Below are 27,850 nucleotides of genomic sequence, written 5' to 3' on the forward strand. Positions count from 1 at the left end.
GTGTTCATGTTTCGCGTGTAAAAAAACACAGTATTTTTCACATAATTTACTTATCTGTATACCGCTGTTTCCACTGTCATAAAAACGGGCTGATGACTTCCTTGTTCTATGAAGTCCCTCCTTCAGAAATACGTAACGAGTTCTGATTGTGCCAGCGGTTCCTGTGTTGTGATTCGACAGCTCTGAGCGCACCGTGCCCGGAAAGGTCACGCCTCTTACCATAACGTGGAGATGCACGCGCTCAGTGTTATTGTAAACATGTCTTTAATTTTACCCTATCAATTTGAGCCGGAATCAGACCCGGTGATTGGACTGCGGGATGAAAATAACAGCGTTTCGACGAAATGCCGACAAACACAATCTACAAACGCAACTCTTGTGTATTCCTGTGGGCGGAGGTTAGTCAAAAAACTGTTTTAGTGACGTCATTAAAGAAGGAAGTAGAGGGATGTAGTCCAAACTGGCCGTTCGATGTAGGCGACTTCTGATAAATAAAATATCTCGCTTGGCATTGAACTTTGAGCTTTAAAATTTTACAGATTTTATTTATACTCCAACAACAACATTACACACTAACTAAAGTTTGAAACATGGGATCACGAAGAATGTTTCTGCCATGGAGTAAAAAAAAACACATAAGTAAATTCATCTATTCATCTCACAATTCTGATTTTGTTTTTTCTCAGAATTGCGAGTTCATAACAAGCTTCCATAGCTTAACTTAACAGGAAGAGTCCTTTCCTTGTTCCTCAAGATTGGCGGTGACAGACATCCTTATCTAAAGCTTGTTTGTGCTGCATTATAAGTGGCTAACAGTCATGGATTGATTGATTTCATTTTGTTTTATTCCAGTTGTTCTCACTGTAATGTCTGAAGATTGACTTTGGCAGAGCTTGTTCACAGGGCTTGTGCTCAGTTGTCTGGCATGTGTTAGTTCATTAACCATCTCCCAGAGGGCAATCTAATGCTTATGTTAGACTCTTGTAAGATGATTCTGCAAAAGCAATGATGTTGAATGCCAAGTGCACTCATTTTTATTATCCCTTCATATTTTATTGTCTTATTGTATACTGGTGCCAAACATCCTCTCAAGTAATGCTTATCTTCATGGAAATGAAGATGACTGATAATGTAGCTAGTGCGTTTTTTTTTTTTAATGACTGCAACGAGTATCTTTCTTGCTTTTCACAATTATGCTGAATTAGCCTATTAGAAACATCACAAGAACTCTCTTGCATTTTATTTTTATTACTCATACCCATGTTGGGACATGCCAAGTTTTCACTTGGCTTGTTTGGTTTGTGTTAAAGTGTCATGAAACTCCCTGGTTCTGTGCAGATCAGATCTCACCACAGTTTTGAATAGTGTGTAATTGTAGGTGTGGAAAGCTGCAGAAGTTGTGGGAGGAGGAGTGGAGATAATGCAAAACTGTTTGTGCTCCAGTTACTTTCATTTTGCTTTAATGGAGTTACCAAATATGCACACTGCAATTCACATTCACGAATATATTATTTCATTTTATAAATATGTTGCGAAAATAGAGAGTCAGTTTACACTACTGTTCAAACATTTGTGGTCAGTAAGAGATGTTTTTTTTTATTCAATGAAATAGATTCTTTCATGCAGCAATGATGCATTAAATTAATCAAAAGTGACAGTAAATACATTTATAATGTTAAAAAGATTTCTATGTCAGATAAATGCTGTTCTTTTGAACTTTCTTTTCATCAAAAAATCCTTAAAAAAAACAAAACATGATTTACACTAAAATAAGAAATTAGAAATGTTTCTTGAGCTTGAAGACTGGAGTAATGATGCTGAAAATTCAGCTTTGCCATCACAGGAATAAATTACATTTTAAAACATATTAAAATGAAAAACAGTTGTTTTTTTTAAATTGTAACAATATTAGTTTTTACTATGTACAAATAAATGATGAACCCTTGATGTGCATAAGAGGCTTCTTTCAAAAACATTAAAAAAAATCTTACCAGCCCCAAACATTTGAATGGTAATGTCTAAAAATGAAATATACAAATAAATGCCAATCTGTTTGAATTTGTACTTTGCATCAGCAACATGAATGCACTGTTTTGTGCATTTGCATTTTTTAATTGTGGAATCCTGAATAATTACGAGAAATATCCGTGAACATTCACAAACATGTTTCATGATGTTTCGAAAAGGAAGTGCCTCTTTGCATTTTATGTATCGTCCTGTTTCAGATCTAGTGTGAACATGTCAGTATGAAATATTAACAGAGCTTTGACTTTCGTTTTATGGCTTACTTTGTAGCCCTAAGCATTGTTCTCATGTTACTAAAAAATGAACGTAGACTTTACAAGGAAGTATCACTCTTGCATTTACATTGACATAACATTTCATGCACTGCCTGATTTTCCCCAGTGATCCTCTCTCCGTATGGTTTGAGTGGGACTCTGACAGGCCAGTCCTTCAAACTCTCAGACCCACCGACCCAGAAGTTGATCGAAGAATGGAAGCAGTTCTATCCCATAGGCCCCAACACCAAGGAGGTCACGGATGACAAGATGGATGACCTTGACTGGGAGGATGATTCCTTGGCTGCTGTTGAAGTTGTTGTTGGTAAGAAAGAAACTTTCAGCTCTACATATTGTGAGTTCATGGTCATATCAAATGATCTGTAGGTCGAGTAATAATTTATGTGGTGCAGCTGGGGTCAGGATGGTGTACCCAGCCAGCCTGGTGCTGGTGGCCCAGTCGGACATCCCGGTCATGGCCACAGTGAGTTCTTCCACCTCCTTGGGCTCTTACTCAGGAGGTCAGCACAGTCAGGTGGTCCATGGAGATACTGGCATCTCTTCGGTCACTCTGACTCCTCCCACTTCACCTGAGGAGGCTCAAGCAGGTACCACTATTATATTCTCAATAATTTTGAATAAATGAGGAAATATTCAAAATTCATAACTTAAGGTACTACAAAATTTGATTCCCCTTAATTCAGGCTAGATTTAATGGAAAAATGTTTGGTTATGTGATTATTTATATTTTAAATAACCTATATGTGTGTGTGTGTGTGTGTGTGTGTGTGTGTGTGTGTGTGTGTGTGTGTATATATATATATATTATACATTCGCACACACACACAGTGTATATTTACGCTATTTTACTATTATTTGTTTATTTTTATTATTCACAAGAATGATTTGCTGAATTATGGATAAGGACTTGCATTCTCATTTTCTGTCAAAGGCATTAGTTATGTAATGTTTTAGTAAGGTTTTTTTTTTTTCCCTATTGCAGTCTCTCAGCCTGCCCAGAAGTGGGTGAAACTCTCAGCTATGTCAGGCGCCTTTAGTGTGGACAGCAGCAGTCATCATGGAGGCAAGATCCCCCGTCGCCTAGCCAGCCAAATGGTGGAACGAGTCTGGCAGGAGTGCAATGTTAACCGAGCCCAGAACAAGTATGAATATAAAAACAACAGCTTGACTAATCAGCCAGAGTAAATAACCTGGCAATGGGAAATTATTATTATTGAGTATGAACTTCAGGCATTTGGTATGGTTTATTTTTGCAGGAGAAAGTTTTCAACCATGTCTAACGGAGCTTGCGAGGAAGAAACGGACAAAGCTTCTGTTTGGGACTTCGTAGAGTCATCTCAAAGGTCACAGTGCAGTTGCTCAAGGTGTGCTCAAAAGCTGCACATTTGCAACAAATTACATGTAATTATGTAAAATTTGTGAATGAATGAAAGCTGGCTGATTACATTTAGATCTTTCGCTTTTAACTCTAGGCTAAAGAACCAGAAACAGCGGGCATGTAGCACCCCAGGGCTTCCGCCATCTGCTGGCCAACCTCCTCAGCCCTCTACCAAACACAAGATGGCGGAAAAGCTGGAGAAGGGGGACAAGCAGCAGAAGAGACCCCAGACACCCTTCCACCACCGCAGCTCTCTATGTGAAGAACAGCCCAACTTGGAGCAGGGAGATGGTGTTCACAGGCTGTGTCTGCAGGGCCACGAGGATAGCCGCTTCCCCAGCCTCCACCACGCCGACGTCACCTCCAGCAAGACCCCAATGCTGCACGGTTCAGCCGACGAGATGGCCGGCTCCCCTCAGCCCCCGCCGCTCAGCCCGCACCCTTGTGAGCGTGGAGAGGATGCGAATGATGGCCTAAAGAGTTCCTCCTCGCCCTTGCACCAACACTTCTATCCTTCTTCCTCTGAGCCCTGCCTGGTGCCCCAGAAACCCCCAGATGATTCTGTACTAGACCCATTGCCCTTACCCTGCCCACCTCCATACCCAGAGTCCCTAGAAGCCACCATATACATGGGCTCTGCCATAAACCCCCATGAGGACACATCGCAAAACCCCTGGAGGTACTTTAGGGTGCCTGGAGGGAAGAATGCAGATTTCCACACACCTCAGCTTCCTGTGGTCACGCTCTTTGAGGATGGTAACAGGACCGGAGGCCAGGACGGTGTTGTCTCAGTTACAGAGTGAGTTCTCTAGCCTCTACTTTAAATAGTGATATTGTGGTTATTATTCTATAATCACACTAAATACCAAGAGTGCATTTATTAACAGTTTTTGTTTGTTGGGCAGAATGGATTCTCAAGAAAATCGTTTGAATTGCTTTTTAAAACATGGCCTTGCCTTTTTGAAAAAGAAAGCTTCTTTTTCATCTTGCTTGAGAATAGGTCAGCCTTTAAACATCTTAATTATGGAATGTAAAAGGCAAGTTATGCTTCCACAAAGAACTTTACTTTGGCCCTTTTGCGAGTTGTTTGATTCAGTGGTTGTCAATAACATTGGGCAGCTTTGCTAAAAAGTAATTGGTGAAAAAACATTTTCCACTAGTTGCTGGCCCAATATTGTAGTGCACTCTGTGTGACCTAATGATGTTTTGCTTGAAGAGAGAAATGATTTCAGTTACTGTTGACTGTCAACTTCTCTAAAGAGTTTACCTTCAGGTTTTTGCTCCACATCTGATGTTTTGATTTAGTGGCTATGGCTGGCCGTAGTGCAGGTTTATAACTAGGGCTGCAACGATTAATCACGATTAATCGTTTGCAAAATATTATGTATATATAAATACACACACATACAGGTATAAAGTTTAGAAATATATGCATGTATTATAAATATATATATTTATATATATTTTATATTACATATAAACATATTTTATATATAAATATAAAATTTTTCTTAAATATATACATGAATGTATGTGTGTGTATATATATATATATATATATATATATATATATATATATATATATATATATATATATATATATATATATATATATATTATACACAGAACACACACATATGTTACGTAAACATAGACTTTTATTTTGCAAACGATTAATCGTGATTAATCGTTGCAGCCCTATTTATAACCTATAATATTACATTATTTTTATTTAAAAATTTAATAATATTTATTGAAATATGTGACACTTTATTATTATTAAAAAATAAAGTGTCACATTTTTGTGACAGTTCAGAAGAAGAGAATGATGAATAAAAAGTTAAAAAGAACATTTATTTGAAATAGAAATCTTTTGCAACATTTTGAATCTTTACTGTCACTTTTGATCAATTTAACATTAATTTAATTAAAAGTATTAATTTCTTTAAAGTAGGACTGTAGCGATTATTTTGATGATTGATTAATCTATAGATTATTCTTAAAATTATTCTAATTATTTTCTGGTCAGTGGATTAATCCTTTAGTTAACCTACCAATAAATAATAACCATTACTTCTGCCATTCATCTTTCAATGTTTTATTCACACCTTTTCTCATAAAAAAAAAAAAAAGTGCCAAGAATTTAAAGGCATCTCTCAGTAATACAAATGTCCATGATGGCTGCATTCATAGTCACTGTTTGGGATTGACAGCGAGTTGTGGGTCTTGAAATGTTTTGTTCATTCAGCAGATTTTAAGTACCTGCTTGAATACATATCTGAATGAACGAACGAATAGTTGTCACAACTGCCTTCAGCGTAGGGCTGGGCGATATGTCGCATGCAATTGTCATGCGCATTTCGTCAGTAAAGCCGGTTCCCTGATTACCGCTAAATCGCCATCACCTGCTTTCAAATGGAGCGGCATTTAATAGACAGAACCGTAGTTCACTGACAAGCCACGCAATATTGTGTTCATATCGCAGATGAATCGCCTTCAATAATGAACGTGATATTGCGTAGCTTGTCAGTGAACTACGGCTCTGTCTATTAAATGCCGCTCCATTTGAAAGCAGGTGATGGCGATTTAGCGGTAATCAGGGAACCGGCTTTACTGACGAAATGCGCGTGACAATCGCATGCGATATATTGCCCAGCCCTACTTCAGCGTTAGTATCGCTAATATCAGCATTAGTATTCATCGTGTTTTTAAATAATTGTCCAAATGAGGTGTGAGTTCATCCATCAGAACAACCAACACAGACTTTTAAATGCTTTGTAACCGAGTGCAGAGGATATGTTTGAGCTGCGTGTGAGTTTTGTTTTGTGTGAAACATGACATACAGGATTTGGGATGAATGTAAACAGTATGACACATTGACACATTCCATGCAAACTGACTTAATTGGTTATGTCAACACATTGTTCCAGCCCTACTAATGCCATCTTAAGTAATTAAGCTATCTATCTATCATGATAAATACAGTTATAATGCTGATATCAACCTGATAGAAAAAATACTCATCAGTTATTCAGTAGGACTCAATCTCTTCCATTATGTAGTGGTGTAATGTAGTGTGGGGTGTTTTTTTGCAGGCTTATGTCCTCCTCCAAAAAGCCTCTGAAGGTGTCTGAAGAGCTGGTGAAGATGTACGAACATAAGAAAAACCAGTACCTTTCTGCAGCTGTGTGCGACGGAGGCCAGGAGCGAGAATCTGATCCGTACGCATTTGTGGAAGGAGACGAGGAGTTTATGTTCTCTGATAAAGACAAAAAGCCTGGACCTGAGAGAGAAACCGGGAAGAGAACTAAGGTCAGACAGTGATTCTCTTAGAAAAATGATGTGTGCTTGTGTTTGAACAGTCTTATTTATTTATTTATTTTACTTTTAGAGGGACGATGGCAGCGTATCATCTTCTGATGGTGAGTATTATTTCCTCAGCTGTTTCAGTGTTTCTGGAAATGTTTCTGATCTTGAGCACACCTTGTTTGCATACAGATGCCCAGGGGTCAGGTGGCAGTAAACCACTTCCTACCACCAGCTTGATCCATGAGACCGATCTGGTTGTGTCTATCAATGACCTGGACAACCTCTTTAACTCTGACGAGGATGACCTGACGGTTAGTACTGTTATGAACTCGCCAGATAACCACTGCCTAAATGCACGCAACTGTGATGTGCAAAGTAAATAGGCCTTGTTATCCTAACTTAAACAGTGTAAATCAACTGTTTTCTATCACTTTTTGGCATGAATCGCGTTTTGTGAAGCCCCAACAGTAATGAATCTGTTGGATATGGTGATAATGCATGTTGGTGCCAAAATTAGAGAGGGGTCAGTAGTAAGTTTCCCGCTTTGTTTCTGGATCTCCTGCCTCATTAGAAAAACTCTTAGGTGGTCATAAAGTTATTTATTTGCTGAACTAGGGGAACAGTGGAGCAATTAAAGTGAGCCTGTCTTTGTCTTACTCCAAACAGCCTGGATCCAGGAGAGCTGCTGGTGGAGCGGAGGAAAAATTTGGTGGGAAAGAACCAAAACCTGCAGCTCCAGACCCCCTGCCTTGTATGTGCTCCACATCATAACCCCTGCTGAATTTATATTATGATCTAATAACTTCTGTTACTGGAAGTGTTTGAGCGGTTTGGTTTGGAATGTGTTAGTATAAGTTAATGTTATCCATATAAAGAGTGGAAATTCTGATATTAATGCTGTTAAGTCTGTAGGAATGGCTCTTATATTGGTACCATATTGGTTATTTAGAACCAAAATATTTGTTTGTATATTTACATTTACATTTACATTATCTTTGCCATCATCTCATTTAAAGCTAATCTTTAGTAATTTAATAACAATTAACTTTAACAACAATGTTAAATCTTCAGCTAATCTCACAGTGATAATTTATTTTTTTTATACTGTCCATTATAATGTTGTGATGCCTAAATTCGCTTGTCTAGCTTGAATATTAGACAAAAAACGTATTTTATTTTCATTACTTTCCAAGGCAACTACTCTAATTTATGTTTTTGTTGAAGTCAAAGTACTAAAATTACTAAAACTAAGCTAAAATTTAAAAAAAAACAGAGTAAATAATATAATATATAAATACTATAATGATATACAAAAAAATACTAAAATAACTAATACATCATTGAATCAAATGAGTTTTGTTTTTAGTGTTTTATTTTTGTTTATTTGAAAATAGTATAGGTTATCCATATTTTTAATACATCCCTAGAAATGTCATTGCATGGGCTTCTACTTATTTCATGGCTACTATAGAGCTACAGAATCCGATAGCTTCATGTTTTCTCAAACAAAAACGCTTATATGGCTGCACAAGTCATCACAGACTGAGACTGGTAATGGCAGGCATCTGTTAACTATTTTCTATTTATAGTGCCAAAATTCTGTTCCTTCATTGTGTGTGTTTATTGATCTAGGCTCAGCAGACCTGCACCAGATGTTCCCAACCCCTCCGTCACTGGAGCAGGGCTACTCTCCTATAAACATGGGCAATACGGAGTCAGCGGCTAGCCTGTCTCTTCTGGATGGGGCCATCAGTGGCAACTTCAAGATGGAGGTGGAGGAGGGTTTCTGTAGCCCCAGACCCTCAGAGATTAAGGTAGGAACTTTAAGGCTGAGAGTTCCCAGGAATATTCTCATAAAGAGGCATTTTGTGATGCAAGACTTTGTTTCTTTATCATATTTTCAGGACTTCTCCTACGTGTTTAAGTCAGAGTCCTGCCAAGCGCTCATCGGCTGCTCTCTTTACGCCCCTCTGAAGACGCTGCCCAGCCAGTGTCTGCTTCCTATCAAGCTTCCAGAAGATTGTGTGTACCGGCCAAGCTGGACAGTCGGCAAACTGGAGATGCTGCAGCCGATGGCAGCCATGACCTTCCTCAACAAGGACAGGTACACCAGCCAAGAAATTAGGCATTTTCTTCCTCTAAGTCAGACTTTGCATGTTTGTTCTCTTGTTTTGTAACAAACAAAACTTTGAGACATTGATTAATTAAGCTTCTTGTCATGTATGGAAGCCTAAAAGGCTTTTAAACAGATTGATTTACTTGATTTAGGAGGGGATTCTTGTATATGTAGCAGGTGGTGGTTGATGTAAGTGGGTCAGGTTTTTAACAAGCACAGAACACACTCTTCTCTGCTGTTTGTAGTCCAAGCAGCTGCCAGCCTAATATAGCCATTCAGTATTAATGAAAGTGCAGCCTTAATTGAGGAATGCGTCCACAGCATTGATGCCAAGCACACACTCAACTTGGAGAATATGTACCTGCATCTGTTTTAATGCTGAGATGTTTTTCTACCATATCTGAGTGCTTTTCTTTAAACTAACTTCACTTTGGGATCTATTTTGGAATAACTTACCAAGTGTTTCCACTGTGATTGTAGTGGATTTTTGAAGACCGTTCCCAACAGAGTAGCCATTGGTGTAGTTGCACTTAAACTGGAGGAGAACAAGGGAGATGTTGATTCACTGATTGTGATTCTATATTAAACAATCTCTGTAATGTTTGCCAATTTGATGGATGTAGATAAATTAACATTATGGCTATGCTCAGATTGCAGGCAAACTGTCTTTTCTTTTTTTTTCTTTTCTCATATCAGATCTTTTTAGGCAGACTGTCCGCACTATTAATTGCAAGTGTTCAAATAAGATTTATGTGTCCAGACATAACCAATTTATCTGCATGGGTTGCTTTGGTAATGTCATAGGCATTCCCTCATATGTAACGAGGCTTTCAAAACAGATGCAGGGAAAATGGAGGTGCACCATCTCGCTCTCAAAATAAGCGCCCTGTCGAGTATCAGTGCAGGAGACTGGTATATATGTTCCGTGCTGTAGTCATGGCCAAAATCTTTGGACATGCCGTTTGAATACTGTATGGATGCTTCTGGCATTTCGGTCACCAGTTTTGACGTTATCATTGTGTGTTGCGTTAAGAGTGATGCAAAAGACATTTTGTAATCCGATTTGAGGAGCCAGAGCATCATCTGTAAAACTCTGATTGGAATCACATTTCATACCACCTCCAAATGTGATTTGAATTAGATTTGGTGGGAAAAAATCAGATTTCTTTTTTTGTTTTTGTTTTTTGCTGTCCATATTTTCAAAAACCCATCTGGATAAAATCTGCTGGCAGTCTGAACATAGCCTAAGTCATGACCTCTGTATTTACTGGCATAATCTGTTTCTATTGGTGGTTTAGAACAGATATACACTACCGATGTTTGGGCTTTCACAAAAATATTAAGTAGAACAGCATTTTCAACATTGATAATAGTAAGAAATATTTCTTAAGCACCTGGACTGCGTTCAGCCCTGACAAAACTTTGCAAAACATTTTTTAAACGGAAACGGTGGTGCATTGAACACCCTGTTCTGATGACGCAAGAGTTGCAACTATGGCAGCTGAGAAGGCCATTCTTTGTGTTCTTTTTGAAGAATTTTCAGAGCCTGATTAAATCGGTATAAATACGTGTTTAATACGTTCGATGTTACAGTCACTGCACTTGCTGTCCAGAATAAAAGAGAACATCCCAGTCGAGTGAAGGGGTTTGTGGAAACTTCTAATTATTGTGATACAACATTTGCCTTGCATTTCAGCATGAAAAGACAAACATTTTGATTGAAGGATAATCCACTTCTTACCTCCGAGACTGTGTTGATCTATATTATTTTTATTGTGAGTAAAATGATCAGCTTATCATTATTGCTGATCACTGTTGTTGTGCTATGATATTGTAATATTTACTATTATTTAATCAGAGGAGTATAGAAAAGTTTATTAAAGTGTTACTTGACAATACAATAGCAAAATATAGAAGTATAGTATTTTTATGTTACATTAATACCCATTGTGCGAGCTGTCTCTTTAATACCGCGTGGTTTATATACATCTTGTCGCTGATTGGGCTGACATTTCTGACACACCCAAAAAAAGAGGGAAAACGTATCTCAAACCCGTTACAGACCGTTTCCAGGTTTTCAACCCGGAAACCGTAGCAAAACGTTGCGCACCGGTTTGAGCTTAAACATGCCCCAAATCAGCTGATTTCTGAAGGATCATGTGACACTGAAGACTGGAGTAATGATGCTGAAAATTTAGCTTTGCCATCACTGGAATAAATTACATTTTAAAATATATTAAAACATAAAACAGTTATTTTAAATTGTAATACAATTTCACAGTATTGCTGTTTTTACTTTATTTTTAATCAAATAAATGCAAAAAATCTTAGCGACACGTTATTATACCACGTGTCATGTCAGACATGCGTTACAACTTTCGATTTGGTATTGGATTATGTCTCCCTGAATTGAATTAACCCAGGAGGTGAAAATATTCCTACCGATTTGACAAAGAGAAAGTGGCAAAATACTTATTTCTGTTTATTTTGGACAATTCATCTATTGTTTATAGTTTAAAAAACAAACTTCTTTTTGACACACATTTTGCTTGGAATGTATGCTTGTGCCATTTTTCTTTCACAAAAATACCACTTGCTTTGATATTTTGACCACTGCAAGTGACACTTTGTCCTCCTCTTCTTTGACAGTAACATCCCTAGTGTAGGAAGTGCAGTTGAACAGGATCAGAGCTGCACCCCTCAGACACACAACACCTTTATGTCCAACAGTGCCCCACCCAGCAACAGCGGCGCTGGCATCTTGCCCTCCCCTGCCACCCCTCGAATCTCCGCCCCAACGCCACGGACACCTCGGACCCCACGCACCCCCAGAGGCCCCGCCAGCGTCCAGGGCTCGCTGAAATACGAGAACTCCGACCTCTATTCTCCCGCCTCTACACCCTCCACCTGCAGACCTTTAAATTCGGTCGAGCCTGCCACGGTGCCCTCCATCCCGGAAGCGCACAGCTTATACGTAACCCTCATCCTCTCCGAGTCGGTAATGAACCTCTTCAAGGACTGTAACTTCGACAGCTGTTGCATCTGCGTCTGCAACATGAACATCACAGGGGCGGATGTTGGCGTCTACATCAGTGATCCCAACATGGACTCTCAGTACTCAAGCATGGACCCCTGCACCTGCGGTTTTAGCGCTGTCATGAACCGTCGATATGGCAACGGGGCCGGCCTCTTCCTGGAGGATGAGCTGGACATCATGGGACGGGGTTCGGATGCTGGACGGGACACAGAGAAGCACTTTGAGGCTGTACGCGCAGCCTCGCTTCAGAGAGGGACGGTCCTTAAAGAGCAGGTCCCGGATGATCTCATCCTCCTGCTGCAGGACCTGTGCACTAACCCTTTCTCCCCCATCATCAGGCCCGAGCTTCTCAGCTCCAGTCTCAAGCCACCCATGCGCCTGGAGGAGAGGGACTATTACAGTGACTGCTACTTGGCTCTGGAGCACGGCAGACAGTTCATGGACAATATGTCTGGAGGAAAAGTCGATGAGACGCTGGTCAAGAGCTCCTCTTTACACCACTGGGCCAAACGCAACGGTGAGACTTCCTCATGTGATGTTGTTGAAATGTTTTTTTTTATTCTTTTATTTTTCCACCACTCCTTCAGTGTAAGTTTTAGAGCTGTGGTTCTCAACCAGGGGGGTGGGGCATTAAATTGCTTTTTGAGGTTAAAAGAACAATTTTTTGGTATGACAATTAAAGATTGTCAGACTGTACAGAAATTGAAATCTACAGATAACGCTAATGCACACTAAATACATGTAGTCACACATAGTTGATGTTAACATTAACAATATGAGAACAAAGTATAATAATAATTTGCACGGTTTGATCTGAGCCAACTTTGTGATCGTTAGATTCATTCACCAGATTTTCACACTTTTGATTTGTTTGTTGCGATGAAACGGAAGTAGCGACTGATATTTTTATTTCCGTATTCCGAGTGAAACAGATTATTGGATGGGACTTGGTTCTATTAATCAGTTGTTGATTGGATGGAGACAGATCTGAATGCGAGCTTGAGGTTGATTGTAAGAAAGTGGTGGGATTTTAACGTAAATTGTAATTTCATGATGACTTTAATCCCCATGCAGACCTTCTACCAGTAACCTATAAAATGGTTTTCTTAAACTAAATGTGTTAGCATTAAATCTGAAGTAAAATGTGGTGTGTTTGTAAAACACTTTTCTCTCTGTGTCCTTGCAGCTTTCGATATGAGCATGCTGTTCTCCCAGGATGTGCTGAGGATGCTGCTGTCACTTCAGCCTGTCCTGCAGGACACCATTCAGAAAAAGAGGTCTGTGCGCTCTTGGGGGGTCCAGGGCCCCCTCACCTGGCAGCAGTTCCACAAGATGGCTGGCAGGGGATCGTATGGTAGGCCTAACTCAACAGACACCATCCTCTGCATAGTTTATAAATTATAAAGGTATATTAACGCAACTCTTTTCTCTCAGGCACTGATGAATCTCCAGAGCCCCTCCCCATCCCCACCTTACTGGTAGGTTATGAGTATGACTTTGTGGTGCTGTCTCCTTTTGCTCTGCCATACTGGGAGAAGCTTCTGCTGGACCCGTACAGCTCCCAGAGGGACATCGGATACATGGTGGTGTGTCCCGACAATGAAACTCTGCTTAATGGAGCCAAGACTTTCTTCAGAGACTTGACAGCAGTATATGAGGTTAGAACATGCTAATGACTTCGGAATGTCACTACGCCAAATTATTATGTTTAATGAAACATAACAGGTTTCGTAATTCTCTCTATCGCCACATAACGAATGAATTCAAATTATTAAAAAATTAATAATAAATTATACAACTACTATATGTATATACAACCTTTACACAGATACACAGTACTCACATTAAGTGGTTTGTACTGTATAGAAAATCTGCTTGTTATATTGTTGAACTATATTATCATCCAGCAATATGTTAAAAATTTGATATATAGTACATTATACTTAACCTGCATACATACAGTGCATTCACATAAAGCAATATATAGCAAATCTCAGCTGCGTGATTGTTTATATGGTTGCAAAATGTAACTCCATTGCTCTTTATATAAAGTTGGAGATATGAGTATGTCCAACTTTATTCGCATACATAGTTATTTCTCAGCTGCTTGATTGCTTGTCTTGACACAAAATGTAACTATATTCTCACCCGTCACTAATCTGATAAATGCAACTACAAGGAAATAAGATATTATAAACATTAACATCATGATTTTCTGTAAAGCTGCTTTGAAACAATGTGTGTTGTGAAAAGCGCTACACAAATAAATTTTACTTATTGTTCTGCAGTCCTGTCGGCTCGGTCAGCACAGGCCCATCGCCAAGTCTCACCCTGATGGCATTGTGACTGTGAGTGATACTAGATCCCAGCCTCTCACAGATCAGACTCTCACTGACTGGCTCCCAAAAACCATCAACAGCAGCAGCGAGGCTTTCAACAAGCTCAGACTTTACGCGCAAGTGTGCCGACACGACTTGGGTATGTGCAGAAGCAAATTGAAAGCTTCTCGATGTTGTGAGGAATATATATATATATATATATATATATATATATATATATATATATATATATATATATATATATATATATATATATATATAATTCTATAATATTTCTTATCTCTTTAGTGTCCTGTCTGGCATCCCAGTCTTTGGACAACTCACTGCTTTCCCAACGAAACCCTACCAGCACTTCGCAATCTTCCAGCTCCAGCAGCCCCATCACAGCCTCTCAGAACACCACCCCTTCCACCAACAGCACCTCCAACACTAACACCACAACCGCCGCCGCCACCACGTCCACCACCCCTTCCTCCTCCTCTCAGGGCATAGGTACCTTGCCGTCTTCCAAGCCCAATTCCTTGCCTTCCTTTGGGGCTCAGGGCTTGCAGTCTAGTCAGCCAAGCGGCGGTCAGAGTGCAGGGACACTGGGGGACAGCTCATCGGCCACAAGCCAACCTCAGGTCCAGTCTGAGCCTGCAGAGAGGTACTGCTTTTCATATCCGAACGATCTAGTTACTGATTCTCTCAGATTTGTCCTCTGATCTGTGATTTATCTGTGTCACAGCACTATGGAGAGAGAGAAGGTGGGGGTGCCGACTGACGGAGACTCCCATGCCGTCACTTATCCTCCCTCTATAGTGATCTACATCGTGAACCCCTTCAGCTACGAGGAGACGGGCCAAGGCGGCAATTCCAGCGTGTGGACGATGGGTCTTCTCCGCTGTTATCTGGAGATGCTTCAGTTTCTTCCTCCTCAGATCAGGAATGCTGTATATGTCCAAGTAAGAATCCATCTGATTTGAGCTTTCTGATCATAATGTTTCACTTTGCTTGGATCTAAACATCCTGCGTTTTCTTCTACCAGATTATACCCAACCAGTACTTGCTGCAGCCGGTCTGTAGTGAGGAGCGCCATATATACGCACAGCACCTGAAGTCTCTGGCTTTCTCAGTTTACACACAGTGCAGACGGCGTCTGCCAACCTCCACTAATGTCAAAACGCTAACAGGCTTCGGCCCCGGCCTGGCCATTGACACTGCACTACAGAGTAAAGAGGTACACCTAATAATTGCCAATATATTGGGCAAGGGGTTTTCAAATTGTGGTCCGCAAGGGAGTGCTAGAAGATCTGTGGAAAAAAATGAATGAAACCGTCAAACTTAATAAAAAAATATCTAGAAGATTACCATATAATACTTTCTGAGTCTATGGCAGCCCATAGAACCGCTTGCGGGAAAGTTATGAAATTTGGCACAGAGATAGAGGACAGTCTGACCTGTCAACATAGCAAATTTGGAGTCTTTAACTCAATCCCTCTAGCGCCACCAACTGTCCAAGTCTACACACGTTTATGCTAATAACTTTTCAACCATAAGGGTTAGAAACTAAATTTTTTTTATCTGATTCATTGGCTGAAGACGATTGCACCCTATGACGTAATTTTCTGTCATGAAAATTTTTCCACCATTTTGAATTTTCCAAAAAAAAAAAACTACTTTTCCAAACTTCTCCTATATATATATATATATATATATATATATATATATATATATATATATATATATATATATATATATTTATTTCACAGTATAAATGCATCTTTATACATGAAAATGTACAGCTTCCTTTACATTTTGGGGTCTATGGCATCAAAAAATTGAAGATCATTTGAGATATACCGTTGTTATTAAAATTATACAAAGATTTTGAGAAACACAGCTTTGTAATAAATAATAATATTGACCTCTTGGTTCTTGCCGCCCACAGAGACCAGAGTGTTTACATCTCTACGCACCACCGTTCATCCTGGCACCAGTCAAGGACAAACAGACTGAGCTGGGTGAGACATTTGGAGAGGCTGCGCAGAAATACAACGTGCTGTTTGTGGCCTACTGCCTTTCACATGACCAGAGGTGGCTTCTGGCCTCATGCACTGACCAGTACGGGGAGCTGCTGGAAACCTGCATCATCAGCATCGACGTACCCAACCGGTGAGCACTCAAGAGTTGGTCTTTGATTGGCGTAGTTTCTTTAAGCCCAGGCCTGTGTGTGTGACTGGGATTTTGTGTGTTTTCTCTCAGAGCTCGGAGGAAAAAAGGCTCTGCACGACGACAGGGCATTCAGAAGCTTTGGGAATGGTGTCTGGGTCTTGTACAGATGACTTCACTTCCTTGGCGCATTGTGATCGGCCGGCTTGGAAGGATAGGTCATGGGGAGTTACGTGGTAGGTTTTGCAATTATTCAATAATGTGTTTATATCATGTACAGTGCTCAGCATAAATGAGTACACCCCCTTTGCAAAGTAACATCTTAAAAATATCTCAATGAACACAAAAAGAATTTCCAAAATGTTGACAAGACTAAGTTTTATATAACATCTGTTTAACTAATAACATGAAAGTAAGGTTAATAACATAACTGAACAAAATTTTCAGTTTTACTCAAATTAGGGTGATGCAAAAATGAGTACACCCCACTGAAAGTCTCTGGAGCAAGTTTACTGCATTTATCTAAAGAAGTAGAAAGCCAAACTGGGGTAACTATTTCCCGTGACACAGTACGGCGTACGCTGCAGAGGAATGGCATGCATGGGTGCCGTCCACCAAAGAAGCCTCTCCTAAAGCCCAGGCATAAAAAAGCCCGCCTAGAGTTTGCCAGGGACCATGCTGACAAAGATGAAGATTATTGGGACTCTATACTCTGGAGTGATGAGACCAAGATAAATGTTTTTGTAACTGATGGCTTCAAAACTGTATGGCGTTGCAAAGGTGAGGAATACAAAGAAAAATGCATGGTGCCTACAGCAAAACATGGTGGTGGCCTTATGTGACCTTATGTGGGGCTGCATGAGTGCTGCTGGTGTCAGGAGCTGCATTTCATTGATGGCATCATGAATTCACAGATGTACTGCTCTATACTGAAAGAGAAGATGCTACCATCACTCCATGCCCTTGGTCGTTGTGCACGTTTCCAACATGACAATGATCCTAAATGCACATCTAAGGCCACTGTTGGATTTCTGAAGAAGAACAGGGTGAAAGTGATTCAGTGGATCCTGATCTGAACCCAATTGAACACCAACTGGGGAATTCTGAAGAGACAAGTTGAGCATCACTCTCCATCCTCTCTAAAAGAGGTCATTCTTGAAGAATGGAAAAAGATAGATGTTGCAAAATGTCGCCAACTTGTTTATTCCATGCCTAGAAGACTTGGTGCTGTCATTAAAAATCATGGAAGCCATACAAAGTACTAGATGTACTAGTTTTTGTTGTGGGGTGAACTCATTTTTGCATCACCCTAATTTGAGTAAAACTGAAAAATGTGTAATCTAAGTTATATTATTAACCTTACTTTCATGTTATAAGTTAAACAGATGTTATATTAAACTTAGTCTTGTCAACATTTTGGAAATTGTTTTTGTGTTCATTGAGAGTTTAAAATGTTACTTTTCAAAGGGGGTGTACTCATTTACGCTGAGCACTGTATATAAGTTATAAGTGTTTGGCATCAATTTTGCTGTTGATCTAACTCTTGTTTTTGTTCCAATCAGATTGGAGTATTTTGTTGAGTAGGCGAAACTTGCAGTCTCTCGGCAGACGACTTAAGGAAATGTGCAGGATGTGCGGCATCTCTGCCGCAGACAGTCCCAGCATCCTCAGTACCTGTCTAGTTGCCATGGAACCACAGGCTTCCTTTGTCATCATGCCAGGTAATTAATATGAAGCTTTCACACAGAGCGATCGTTCTGCACTGGGCTGTACTTCGATTTCAGACCTTTAGAATCTTTTGAATGTTTGATGAAAGTTCCTTCTCCATCTCTCCGTAGACTCCGTGTCCACAGGCTCCGTGTTTGGCCGCAGCACGACCCTGAACATGCAGACATCCCAGTTAAACACTCCTCAGGACACCTCCTGCACTCACATCCTCGTGTTCCCCACTTCTGCCGGCCTCCAGGCCTTCAATCCCATCAATGGTCAGATACTTTCACATCTACTCTACTCCATCAAGCTCTTCTGCTTTATTATTGTTTATAGCTGACTAATATATGATGCCATTGTGTTTGCAGACGTCACAGATGGAATGGGTGGCATGGATGGAATCTTGGACTTGCTGTCAGAGAATGATCTGGTTGACCCCGATCTCATTAACATAATTCCCAACTCTCCCACCACCTCCCCAGTACAGTCGCCAGGCTCACATTACCACCACGGAGGAGACGGCAGCAAGGTAAACATGCTTGCACTGTCCTTTTGAAGAATTTCAACATACACTACTGTTCAAATGATAAGATTTTTGAATGGTTGTGTATCTTGTAGATTCAAGTTTAGAAATAATGAAAAATCATTTTGAATTTTATCCATACTTTCCACTTTAGTATTGTAAAGCCCAAAGTATATTTCGGCAGTCCGCGTTCCACACGCTGTCCGAGTGATGTAATTTTGTGCGTACAGAGTGACGTGAGCGCTTGAAAACAAAGTGCACTACTTTGAAAGGCTCGTGCACTCAATTGTGCTCAAGACGGAGCAGAACACGGAAGAACCCGGGCCTTAAGTGACTGAAGTATTTTTTTTCAGTGCTTTATAGACCTCTGAATCCACCCTCTCACTGTCTCTTTCTCATCCTCAGGGCCAGAGCACAGACAGGATGGAGTCTCATGACGAATCTCCCAACATCCTCCAGCAGCCCATGGCTCTGGGCTACTTTGTGTCCACAGCTAAAGCGGGTCCACTGCCTGACTGGTTCTGGTCCTCCTGCCCACAGGCAAAGAACCAATGTCCTCTCTTCCTGAAGGTGAGCTCTTCAGTAAATGTAATAATCATTTCACTCCTGAGATTCATTACAGCTTCGTTTCATAATCTAATGTATTTAACAGAGCTGCAGAGGTGTCATATAATGAATGTTTCTGTCTTCCTGTCAGGCTTCTCTGCACCTTAATGTTTCATCAGTGCAGTCAGATGAATTGCTGCACAGTAAACACTCCCACCCTCTGGACTCTAGCCATACCTCAGATGTGCTCAGGTATCATCTGGCCACTCTTCTTAATATCCCCATGCCTCTTATATATTTCATTACATTTATAATATGAACCCAGGTGGGTTTTTGCTCTTTCCATTTCATACTTGTTGGAGCTTCTAGAATTCCACCATACAAGGAGAGCAGCAGGCTTCTAAAACACCCCAGATTGGATTTGATTTATAAATAAATTCTTTCATCTTGCATTTGATTATTCAGACCATTGTTCAGAAAAGCCTTAGACAAATTTGTTAACTGTATTAAATATATTTAATGGCATTAAACACAGTTTATTTAAAGGGATAGTTCACCCAGTTGTCATTTACTCACCCTCATGCCATTCCAAACACACAATACCTTTCTTTCATCTTTGAAACACAAATGAATTTTTTTAATGAAACCTGAAAAATTTCTGTCCATCCTTTGAAAGTCCAAAACTTTGACACTTCAGAAAGTTCATAAAGGCATTTTAAAAGAAATCCATATGAATCAAGCAGCTAATCCAAGTCTTCTGAAGAGACAGTCACTTTATAACAGTGGTTTTCAACCCCCTTTTGTTCAAAACAATATTCGAAGGCCCTCTTATCTAAGCTGGTATGTAACTCTACTTAAAAATATGATGTCTGATTTATGTTGTACATCTTTAGTTTTTTTTAGCATTTTAATTATATATAATTTATATAATTTTAAGACTTATTTCGGCTCCCTCGTTGAGAACCACTGCTTTAAAGGGTTAGTTCACCCAAAAATGAAAATAATGACATTTATTACTCACCCTCATGTCGCTCCACATCCGTAAGACCTTCGTTCATCTTCGGAACACAAATTAAGATATTTTTGTTGAAATCCGATGGCTCAGTGAGGCCTGCATAGCCAGCAATGACATTTCCTCTCTCAAGATCCATAAAGGTACTAAAAACATATTTAAATCGGTTCATGTGAGTACAGTGGCTCAATATTAATATTATAAAGCGACGAGAATATTTTTGGTGCGCCAAAAAGCAAAATAACGACTTATATAGTGATGGCCGATTTCAAAACACTGCTTCAGGAAGCTTCAGAGCATTATGAATCTTTTGTGTCGAATCGGCGGTTCGGAGCACCAAAGTCACGTGATTTCAGCAGTTTGGCGGTTTGACACGCGATCCGAATCATGATTCGACACAAAAGATTCATAACGCTCTGAAGCTTAAAGAAGCAGCGTTTTGAAATCGGCCATCACTAAATAAGTCGTTATTTTGGGGTTTTTTTGGCGCACCAAAAATATTCTTATCGCTTTATAATATTAATATTGAACCACTGTACTCACATGAACTGATTTAAATATGTTTTTAGTACATTAATGGATCTTGAGAGAGGAAATGTCATTGCTGGCTATGCAGGCCTCACTGAGCCATCGGATTTCAACAAAAATATCTTAATTTGTGTTCTGAAGATGAACGAAGGTCTTACGGGTGTGAAACGGCATGAGGGCGAGTAATAAATGACGTTATTTTCATTTTTGGGTCAACTAACCCTTTAAGTGATAATCAGATTTAATTTAGTCTTTTATTCACATATAGATATTGATCAAAGCTTGTACGTAGAACAAATCAAATATGGTAAATATGTTCTTGCTTGAACCTCATTGGTTCTTGCGCATTTTAGCTTTCGTTTACCATATTTGATGTAATCTATGTATGTTCGTTGATCAATTTTTATATATGAATCAAGGTTTAAATGAAATACAAAGCAATTCTTCAAAACACTTAGATAAAATTGCCTGGTTTATATGGATTTCTTTTATGATCTCACGTTTTGAAGCATCAAAGTTTTGGACAGAAATCTCTCAGGTTTCATTCAAATATCTTCATTTGTGTTTTGAAGATGAACGAAAGTGTCTTAAGGGTTCGGAACGACATGATATTGAGTAAATGATGACAGAATTTTCATTTTTAGGTGAACTAAAACCTTAAACCTCAAAACTTGGCTTTATCGTAAGCACATTTCAGTGTTGCCCTTTTCAGTATCACTGCCACAGCAAAAAAAAAAAAAAAAAAAAAAAGCGTTGCTCACATATTTGTTGTTTTCACAGATTTGTGCTGGAGCAGTACAATGCCCTCTCGTGGCTGACCTGTGACCCAGCGACTCAGGACCGGCGCTCTTGTCTGCCCGTGCACTTTGTTGTGCTCAACCAAATGTACAACTTCATTATGAACATGCTCTAACGAACGAGGGGTTCTGCACAACTGTTGCCATGATTTCTCACAACAGACCCTGCAGAGACACCGCATCACTGCACTGCCGTCGCAGGCCTCCACGCCGAGGACACAGCTGGACGAACCAACTGCAATCAGACAGCGCACTTACAGCAATGCCAGGCTGCCCAGTTTATGCCAAGTGTCCATCTCAACAACTGGAGGGAAAGAAACTCGACCATCTCGATGAACTTTTAAAAGGCCTGAAAGTGCAGTTTGGGTCAGGTTTTATCCAGTTGAAATGCCTGCATATATCTTATTTATTGTATGTTTTTAAATGTGTAATTTCTTAATCTTTTATATTATATAAACACAGGAAGATGCATATTGCCTTCCTAAATGAAATGAAAATGGTTTGTCATATATGTAATTGTCTTAATTACAGAACCGACAAGTGAATTTGCTGTAGGTTGCTTTTAGAGGAATATTTAGAGAAATATTTTCTCCACAATTTTTACTGTCACAGTGTACAGATGAAGTATACAGGAGCTCACGTTCTTACCTTTGTGTGGTGGGGACTTTAAGATAGGCTGTAGCTACAGAATTCCTGTACAGCAATTTAATGTGTTCAAATAAGAGGACAAGAGGTACATTGTCGGATTATATATTTTATATCACAGATTTAGAGAATTGTGTGTGTATATAAATGTGTACATACAATCGCGTGCCGCTATGGATGGTGCAGCCAATGTTTTAGGAATAAAGTGTGTAAAACCTAAAACCTGTGGTCGTCATTGCACATCCTGCTTGATTTTGAACAAATGTCTCGGGTTTCTAGGGAGAAAATGAGACGCCGTATTGCAGGAGGTTTCATCATACTCTCCAGGTATGATAAGCCCTCGAGGGAGAAATTGCTGTGTATTTATTCGGCTCAAATCCCTGTGAAATGACATGGTGCTATTCTCATCAGGCCTGTTCGCGTGTCCAAGCGACTGGCTGTGCGTGTGCGCTCGTTTCCTGATGGAGCTGAGTGTGTTGTCTCGTTAATGGCACTGTAACTCTTCATTGACATCCTAAGCACTGCTACATCACTACTCTATATTATCGTCACTTTTCTTGGCATGATGATTATGACTCCTGAGGCATTATTATCATTTTTATCTCCTGTCTCTCTCAGTGTCGTGTACTAGTCATTTTTGCTGCCGCTGCAGATAAAATATCTCCCTCCGTAGTAATAAATATTGTCATTTTGTTCTGCATTCTGGCCTGAAAATTGCTCATTTGAAAGCTGCGAAAGCTCCTAGAGGCACTGAGATGTGCATAAAATTACACGCATTAAATGTGTTATGTGTTTATTCAACTTCAGGCACTTGTATTTCCAAGGGCTTGGTTTTTAATATAACTAACAGATTTCAGCTGTTTTACTTTTTTAATGCATTAAGGTGACATTAAAACTGGAAACTTTTTATTATGTTTCTTTGTGTATAGATTTCACCGTTTTACTATTGTAAATCTTCCAGTTCTTAAAACATAAAACACAAGAAATGTTTTAAAGATGAGAAGTAAAAGCGTAAAATAACATTTAAATATTTGGTGTGTGAAATTCAGTGTCCGTTTTAACTGTTCCTCTAGAGGTGGTGTCATTTTTACCACGACCAACGATTCTGCCACAATAAAGTCTTCTTGTTTTCACTGTCATTTCCATCACATATGCCATTAAACAGAATACGTCATTAGAGATGTGGTGGAAATGACACTGTGAAACCTTCAGTGTGTGGAAAGTGTGTGTTTACAGAGCCAAAAGTGTCCATAATGTAGCATGTTGAAATAGTGTTAAACCATAACCGAATAAAAGCAAAATGAACGAGAGATTATTACATTATTGCATTATAGAACAATTGGTGTTGTTCATTAAATCGTCATTTTGGATAAAGGTATCTGAAGTGGAAAACAAAACAAACCAACCCTGTCCCCTCAAACAGATTAAAAACTTTTTCTTTCTTTTTTAAGAAGTTTGACAGTTTTTGAATATTTTGAATATTCCCATCCAAGGTTGTCGTTCTGTGTTTATTAGTTTTGATGGTTTTGTTTTAGTGGTGTACTGGCATTTTTTTTTTTTTTAATAATAATAATAATATTTGTTTTTTTTAATATACTTTTTTCATTTCTTTTCTCTTTATTCTTCTTCTAAAAAAATGCAGTCATATTACAAGTTTATGTATAAATCATAACTATTTATCTTTGCACTGTACATGTTTTGCAAGTAGTTGGTTAATAAAAAAAGAAGTAAAAAAGAAGTTTGACAGTAGTAACAATGTAAATTAATAACTATTTTATAAAAAAAAAAAAAAAAAAATTATGGTTACCATTGTAAATGTTTAGTGTACGGTATTTCATCCTCTGTAATCATGAAATAACATTTGCAGCTGGATATGTCCAGCAGGTGGAGCTGTTTCGCTTTCATTACATCCTGAAGCTGCTGAAGAACTTGCCCCTTTAGGTGTACCTACAACTACAACACACATTTATTTACTTTATTTTAAGTGCTTCAGCTAATGCAGGAAAGCTAATGTTTGCATATATGAATAAAAGCATTTTATGGCTGATTTTGACATTTTATCAGCTGTTGAATGCAGCATTTTCTAACTTCAGACCGCTGACAGTTGAGATGGCCCGAGGATATCGACTGCGTGTCACTCAAGCATCCAGCATACTGCTTGGACAAAACCTGTTAGGCCTTTAATAGCCAAGTTCATGGCCTTGTTTCAGGCCCGGGGGAAAATTACCTTTGCTCTTCGCCACGCCAGGGGTCTCTGAGATTGCAGAGCGATAGTGGAGGAGAGAGTAATCGGACTCCTGTAATTGCCTGTCGGGGCTGATGTTTGTAGTTAGGCGAGCTGGGAAATGGACCTCACAGACCACAGGATAACAAAGTCATCATTATCTGCGCGTAATGCACTGTTACCGAGCTCGCGGAGGAATACATTTCACCGCGTAATGCGAGGCGATTTGGAAACGAAGTACTAAATGTGATGGTAATGACTTCTATTACACAGAGGAAACATCTGGCAGTCAAAGTTAATTTCCATATTTAGTCTCCTCCGTGAGGCAGTTCAATGAATGCGTTTGAATATCTACTCGAACGAGGTCTCGCTTTCACCTCGTTCCTTTGGGCAAATTGAAAGCGCACTCGAGGCGCAATTTCACCGTCCTTGAAAATCGAAGCACTGAGAAAGTGTTTTCCTCACCCATTGACATAACATCTGGGTTGGCATCATCTCGAGTAGCAGCCTGTGAATGGCTGTATCTGTCTATCGTATTTCAACCCCATGTGACCTGGTGTTAAGTGTCTCAGGAAATTGCTCTGTCTCTCCACATCAGTCAGGCATAATGCTGGCATCGTGTTGCTGATGGAAAATGAATGGCAATAAAAAGAGAGGAGATCTGTAGAGGGCAAACGGGAAGCAGAGCTTCGCCGTCTCTCGTGATGTGACCTGGCACGGCGACCGCCGCTTCGGTGCTCCCTTGAAAGCCGATATTAGTCTAATGACTGCCAGGCACGGACATGGGAATTTAATTAATTGCCTACAAATTTCTGGGGAGAATAGACAGAAAGGCAGACGGGCTTAATATAACGAACAGGCTATTTCTGAGGGCCCTTGATTGCTGTCGCCTGCTGAAAGGAAGGCTCTTTTAAGACTCTTGTATAACCTGCTTTGCATGTGAGCAGGCCTGAAAAACAGGGGTCACAGAAGACCTCTCCTCATCTGTGGTTCAGAAGCGAAATGTCATTGAATTCCGTATGGAAGGAGCTCATTGGTGCAGATGAAAGAGACAGGAAAGCATGATTAGCTCTGTTTCATATGATCATAATGTAGCTGTCTGTCAAATCAATGCACAATTACAGGGTTGGGACTCTGAGAGGAGGCAGGTGGTTCATTTGGATTGCCAACACGCTCGACAGAGGCCATTGTGTGGCAGATTTTTAAAGACATCTATCATCTTTGAGATAAAAAATAAGGAAATTTGCTGGAAAACTATGTCAATGCTAGCACTTCCCGTCCCCGCTCTTGAATAAGAAAATCAAAAGAAAATCTGTAATATACAGTAGTACAGTTTGAAACCTGTTCTCTCAATCACAGTGGTTCTTAAACAATCATGATCTTGCTTTCTGTAGATTCCTTATGTCATGCCGAATCCATGGATACAGATTTTGCCAGGATCAGATGAACCATCAGTCCGCCATTATGAAATTTGTCATGAATGGCAATATCTTTTAAACGATTTTATATTTTGGCACAAAATTTGGTATGGATCATCAACAGCATGTCGTGAAGGTACCTGAGAAGTTTGAACACAGCGCCATCTAGGGTTTCAGAGATATAAGGATTTTTAAGTCCATTTCTTGGCTTATGCCGATTCTGACAATATCCCATTTTTAATTTTCCAATATTTTGTTTGTCGGCCATTTTGAAGTGAATTTTTTCACTCTCCTACAACTTTTGTCCAAAATCTGATCAGATGATCTTTGGACTGAGCTGCACAGAAAAGACTGAACAGATTTTTTATATTTGCTAGTACCGCTCTCGAAAAATACCTCTCTGATGTTGACCGTGCCTGTGTTTGTTGTCTTATGCTAGTTAGCTATATATAATTTTGGATTCAAATCAATCTACCTTTATATGTAACTGATTTAAAATAAGTTATGACCAGTCTTATAAAAAAAATTATATGACTAACTTGTAAAGACTAGTCACTAGACCAGCCACAGCAGTTTGTGCTTTATGAGTGAGTCACTGAATAATTCACTCAAGTGATCAATCACAATATAACAAACTCTCTCTCTATATATATATATATATAAACACTTCCAGTCTTTCCTAAGAAGAAAAGATTATATACAGTATCCCAGGCAACAGCAAATGTGGTTGCAGTCTGTTAAAATATAATATTTTGTTAGCTACCTCCCAAAGGAGGGGGGAAAAAACACATTCCAGTAAATGGGAACTATTACAGTCAGATTAACGATTTTTGTCAGAAGGGATGCTATATGATATCCATTTACGCATGACCTCTGCTCTGCTAATCATGAAAATGTATCTTCTATTCACTTGCGGTCCAGTACTCATGCATAAATTACTTCATCATGGATCGTGTTGTGCAGCTTATACTGTCACATCCTTCAGAGCTCAAGCGCACCTAACGTTTTCCATACAGCAGTCTGGATATCCTACTCACCCCTGAGCAGTTGGTGGGGGAAGACCAGCCCATTAACCCCAGCTTGGTCTTAGAAGATTAGGCAGGTCAGAAAGAGTGGAATTAGTTCCCCAAGAGAACATCTGATCACAAGCCTCATCCAATTACTGCCTTATGTCTCATCAAATGAGATCCATGGGTAAACAGATACACTTTGAGGGTGTAGACTGTGGCAAGTGTCCTAATGAGAACAGAGACCAGCAAATGTGTGGATTTTCGTACAACTCAACTGCTTGGTTTAACTTTTGCGGTCTACAAGATATAAACTACGTATAAGACTTATTACATTTTCCAGAAGCTACAAAAATGTTGTATTTGATGGATTTTAGATTAATCAATACTACAGATTTGTGAAACAAGGCCATTACTGTTACTATTGATTTGTAAGGGACCCATCATAGATCATTGCACCACTAAGAGGAAGATTTGGTCTTTGTGATAGATGTCAATTTGCGGTCTAATGTGGTCTCATCTGGATTGAATTGTCAGTCAATACATGGATGATGTTGCATATAGGAAGGACCATCTGCTCACTCTGAGAGGATTTCATGGTTGTTCAGGATGATTTTGAGTTAGAGACAATGCTTGACATATTGATGTGGCTCTGCATTCCCATTTTCAGTGACTTTTCTGTTGGTTGCATAGTTACGCCACTAGGTGGCAACAAGTCTGCAAAAAGATGGACGACACACATTCACTCTCTTCCATTGTAGTAACTTAAGCCACCAGTGTGCCAATATGGCACTGACATCTTGAGTCTCT

At 39.5% G+C, this 27,850-nt stretch overlaps 1 protein-coding gene across 1 annotated transcript in view; it reads left to right on the plus strand.

The window, feature by feature from the left end:
- Positions 1 to 22,613, plus strand: part of med13b (mediator complex subunit 13b) — a 37,049-nt gene extending 14,436 nt beyond the window's left edge. Inside the window, exons 5-30 of the mRNA XM_048159727.1 lie at positions 2,407 to 2,604; positions 2,693 to 2,887; positions 3,283 to 3,442; positions 3,557 to 3,664; positions 3,773 to 4,477; positions 6,774 to 6,990; positions 7,070 to 7,100; positions 7,177 to 7,298; positions 7,654 to 7,738; positions 8,620 to 8,801; positions 8,892 to 9,091; positions 11,753 to 12,657; positions 13,327 to 13,494; positions 13,575 to 13,798; positions 14,429 to 14,618; positions 14,768 to 15,125; positions 15,207 to 15,423; positions 15,507 to 15,698; positions 16,410 to 16,633; positions 16,724 to 16,866; positions 18,193 to 18,351; positions 18,469 to 18,615; positions 18,709 to 18,869; positions 19,269 to 19,433; positions 19,561 to 19,661; positions 21,730 to 22,613. Coding sequence (XP_048015684.1) covers positions 2,407 to 2,604; positions 2,693 to 2,887; positions 3,283 to 3,442; positions 3,557 to 3,664; positions 3,773 to 4,477; positions 6,774 to 6,990; positions 7,070 to 7,100; positions 7,177 to 7,298; positions 7,654 to 7,738; positions 8,620 to 8,801; positions 8,892 to 9,091; positions 11,753 to 12,657; positions 13,327 to 13,494; positions 13,575 to 13,798; positions 14,429 to 14,618; positions 14,768 to 15,125; positions 15,207 to 15,423; positions 15,507 to 15,698; positions 16,410 to 16,633; positions 16,724 to 16,866; positions 18,193 to 18,351; positions 18,469 to 18,615; positions 18,709 to 18,869; positions 19,269 to 19,433; positions 19,561 to 19,661; positions 21,730 to 21,862 — 5,690 coding nt within the window. The 3' untranslated portion in view covers positions 21,863 to 22,613. The remainder of the gene's footprint in view (positions 1 to 2,406; positions 2,605 to 2,692; positions 2,888 to 3,282; positions 3,443 to 3,556; positions 3,665 to 3,772; positions 4,478 to 6,773; positions 6,991 to 7,069; positions 7,101 to 7,176; positions 7,299 to 7,653; positions 7,739 to 8,619; positions 8,802 to 8,891; positions 9,092 to 11,752; positions 12,658 to 13,326; positions 13,495 to 13,574; positions 13,799 to 14,428; positions 14,619 to 14,767; positions 15,126 to 15,206; positions 15,424 to 15,506; positions 15,699 to 16,409; positions 16,634 to 16,723; positions 16,867 to 18,192; positions 18,352 to 18,468; positions 18,616 to 18,708; positions 18,870 to 19,268; positions 19,434 to 19,560; positions 19,662 to 21,729) is intronic.
- The last annotated feature ends 5,237 nt before the right edge of the window (positions 22,614 to 27,850 follow it).

This window comes from Megalobrama amblycephala, linkage group LG16, assembly GCF_018812025.1.
Source record: "Megalobrama amblycephala isolate DHTTF-2021 linkage group LG16, ASM1881202v1, whole genome shotgun sequence".
Classification (NCBI taxonomy): domain Eukaryota; kingdom Metazoa; phylum Chordata; class Actinopteri; order Cypriniformes; family Xenocyprididae; genus Megalobrama; species Megalobrama amblycephala.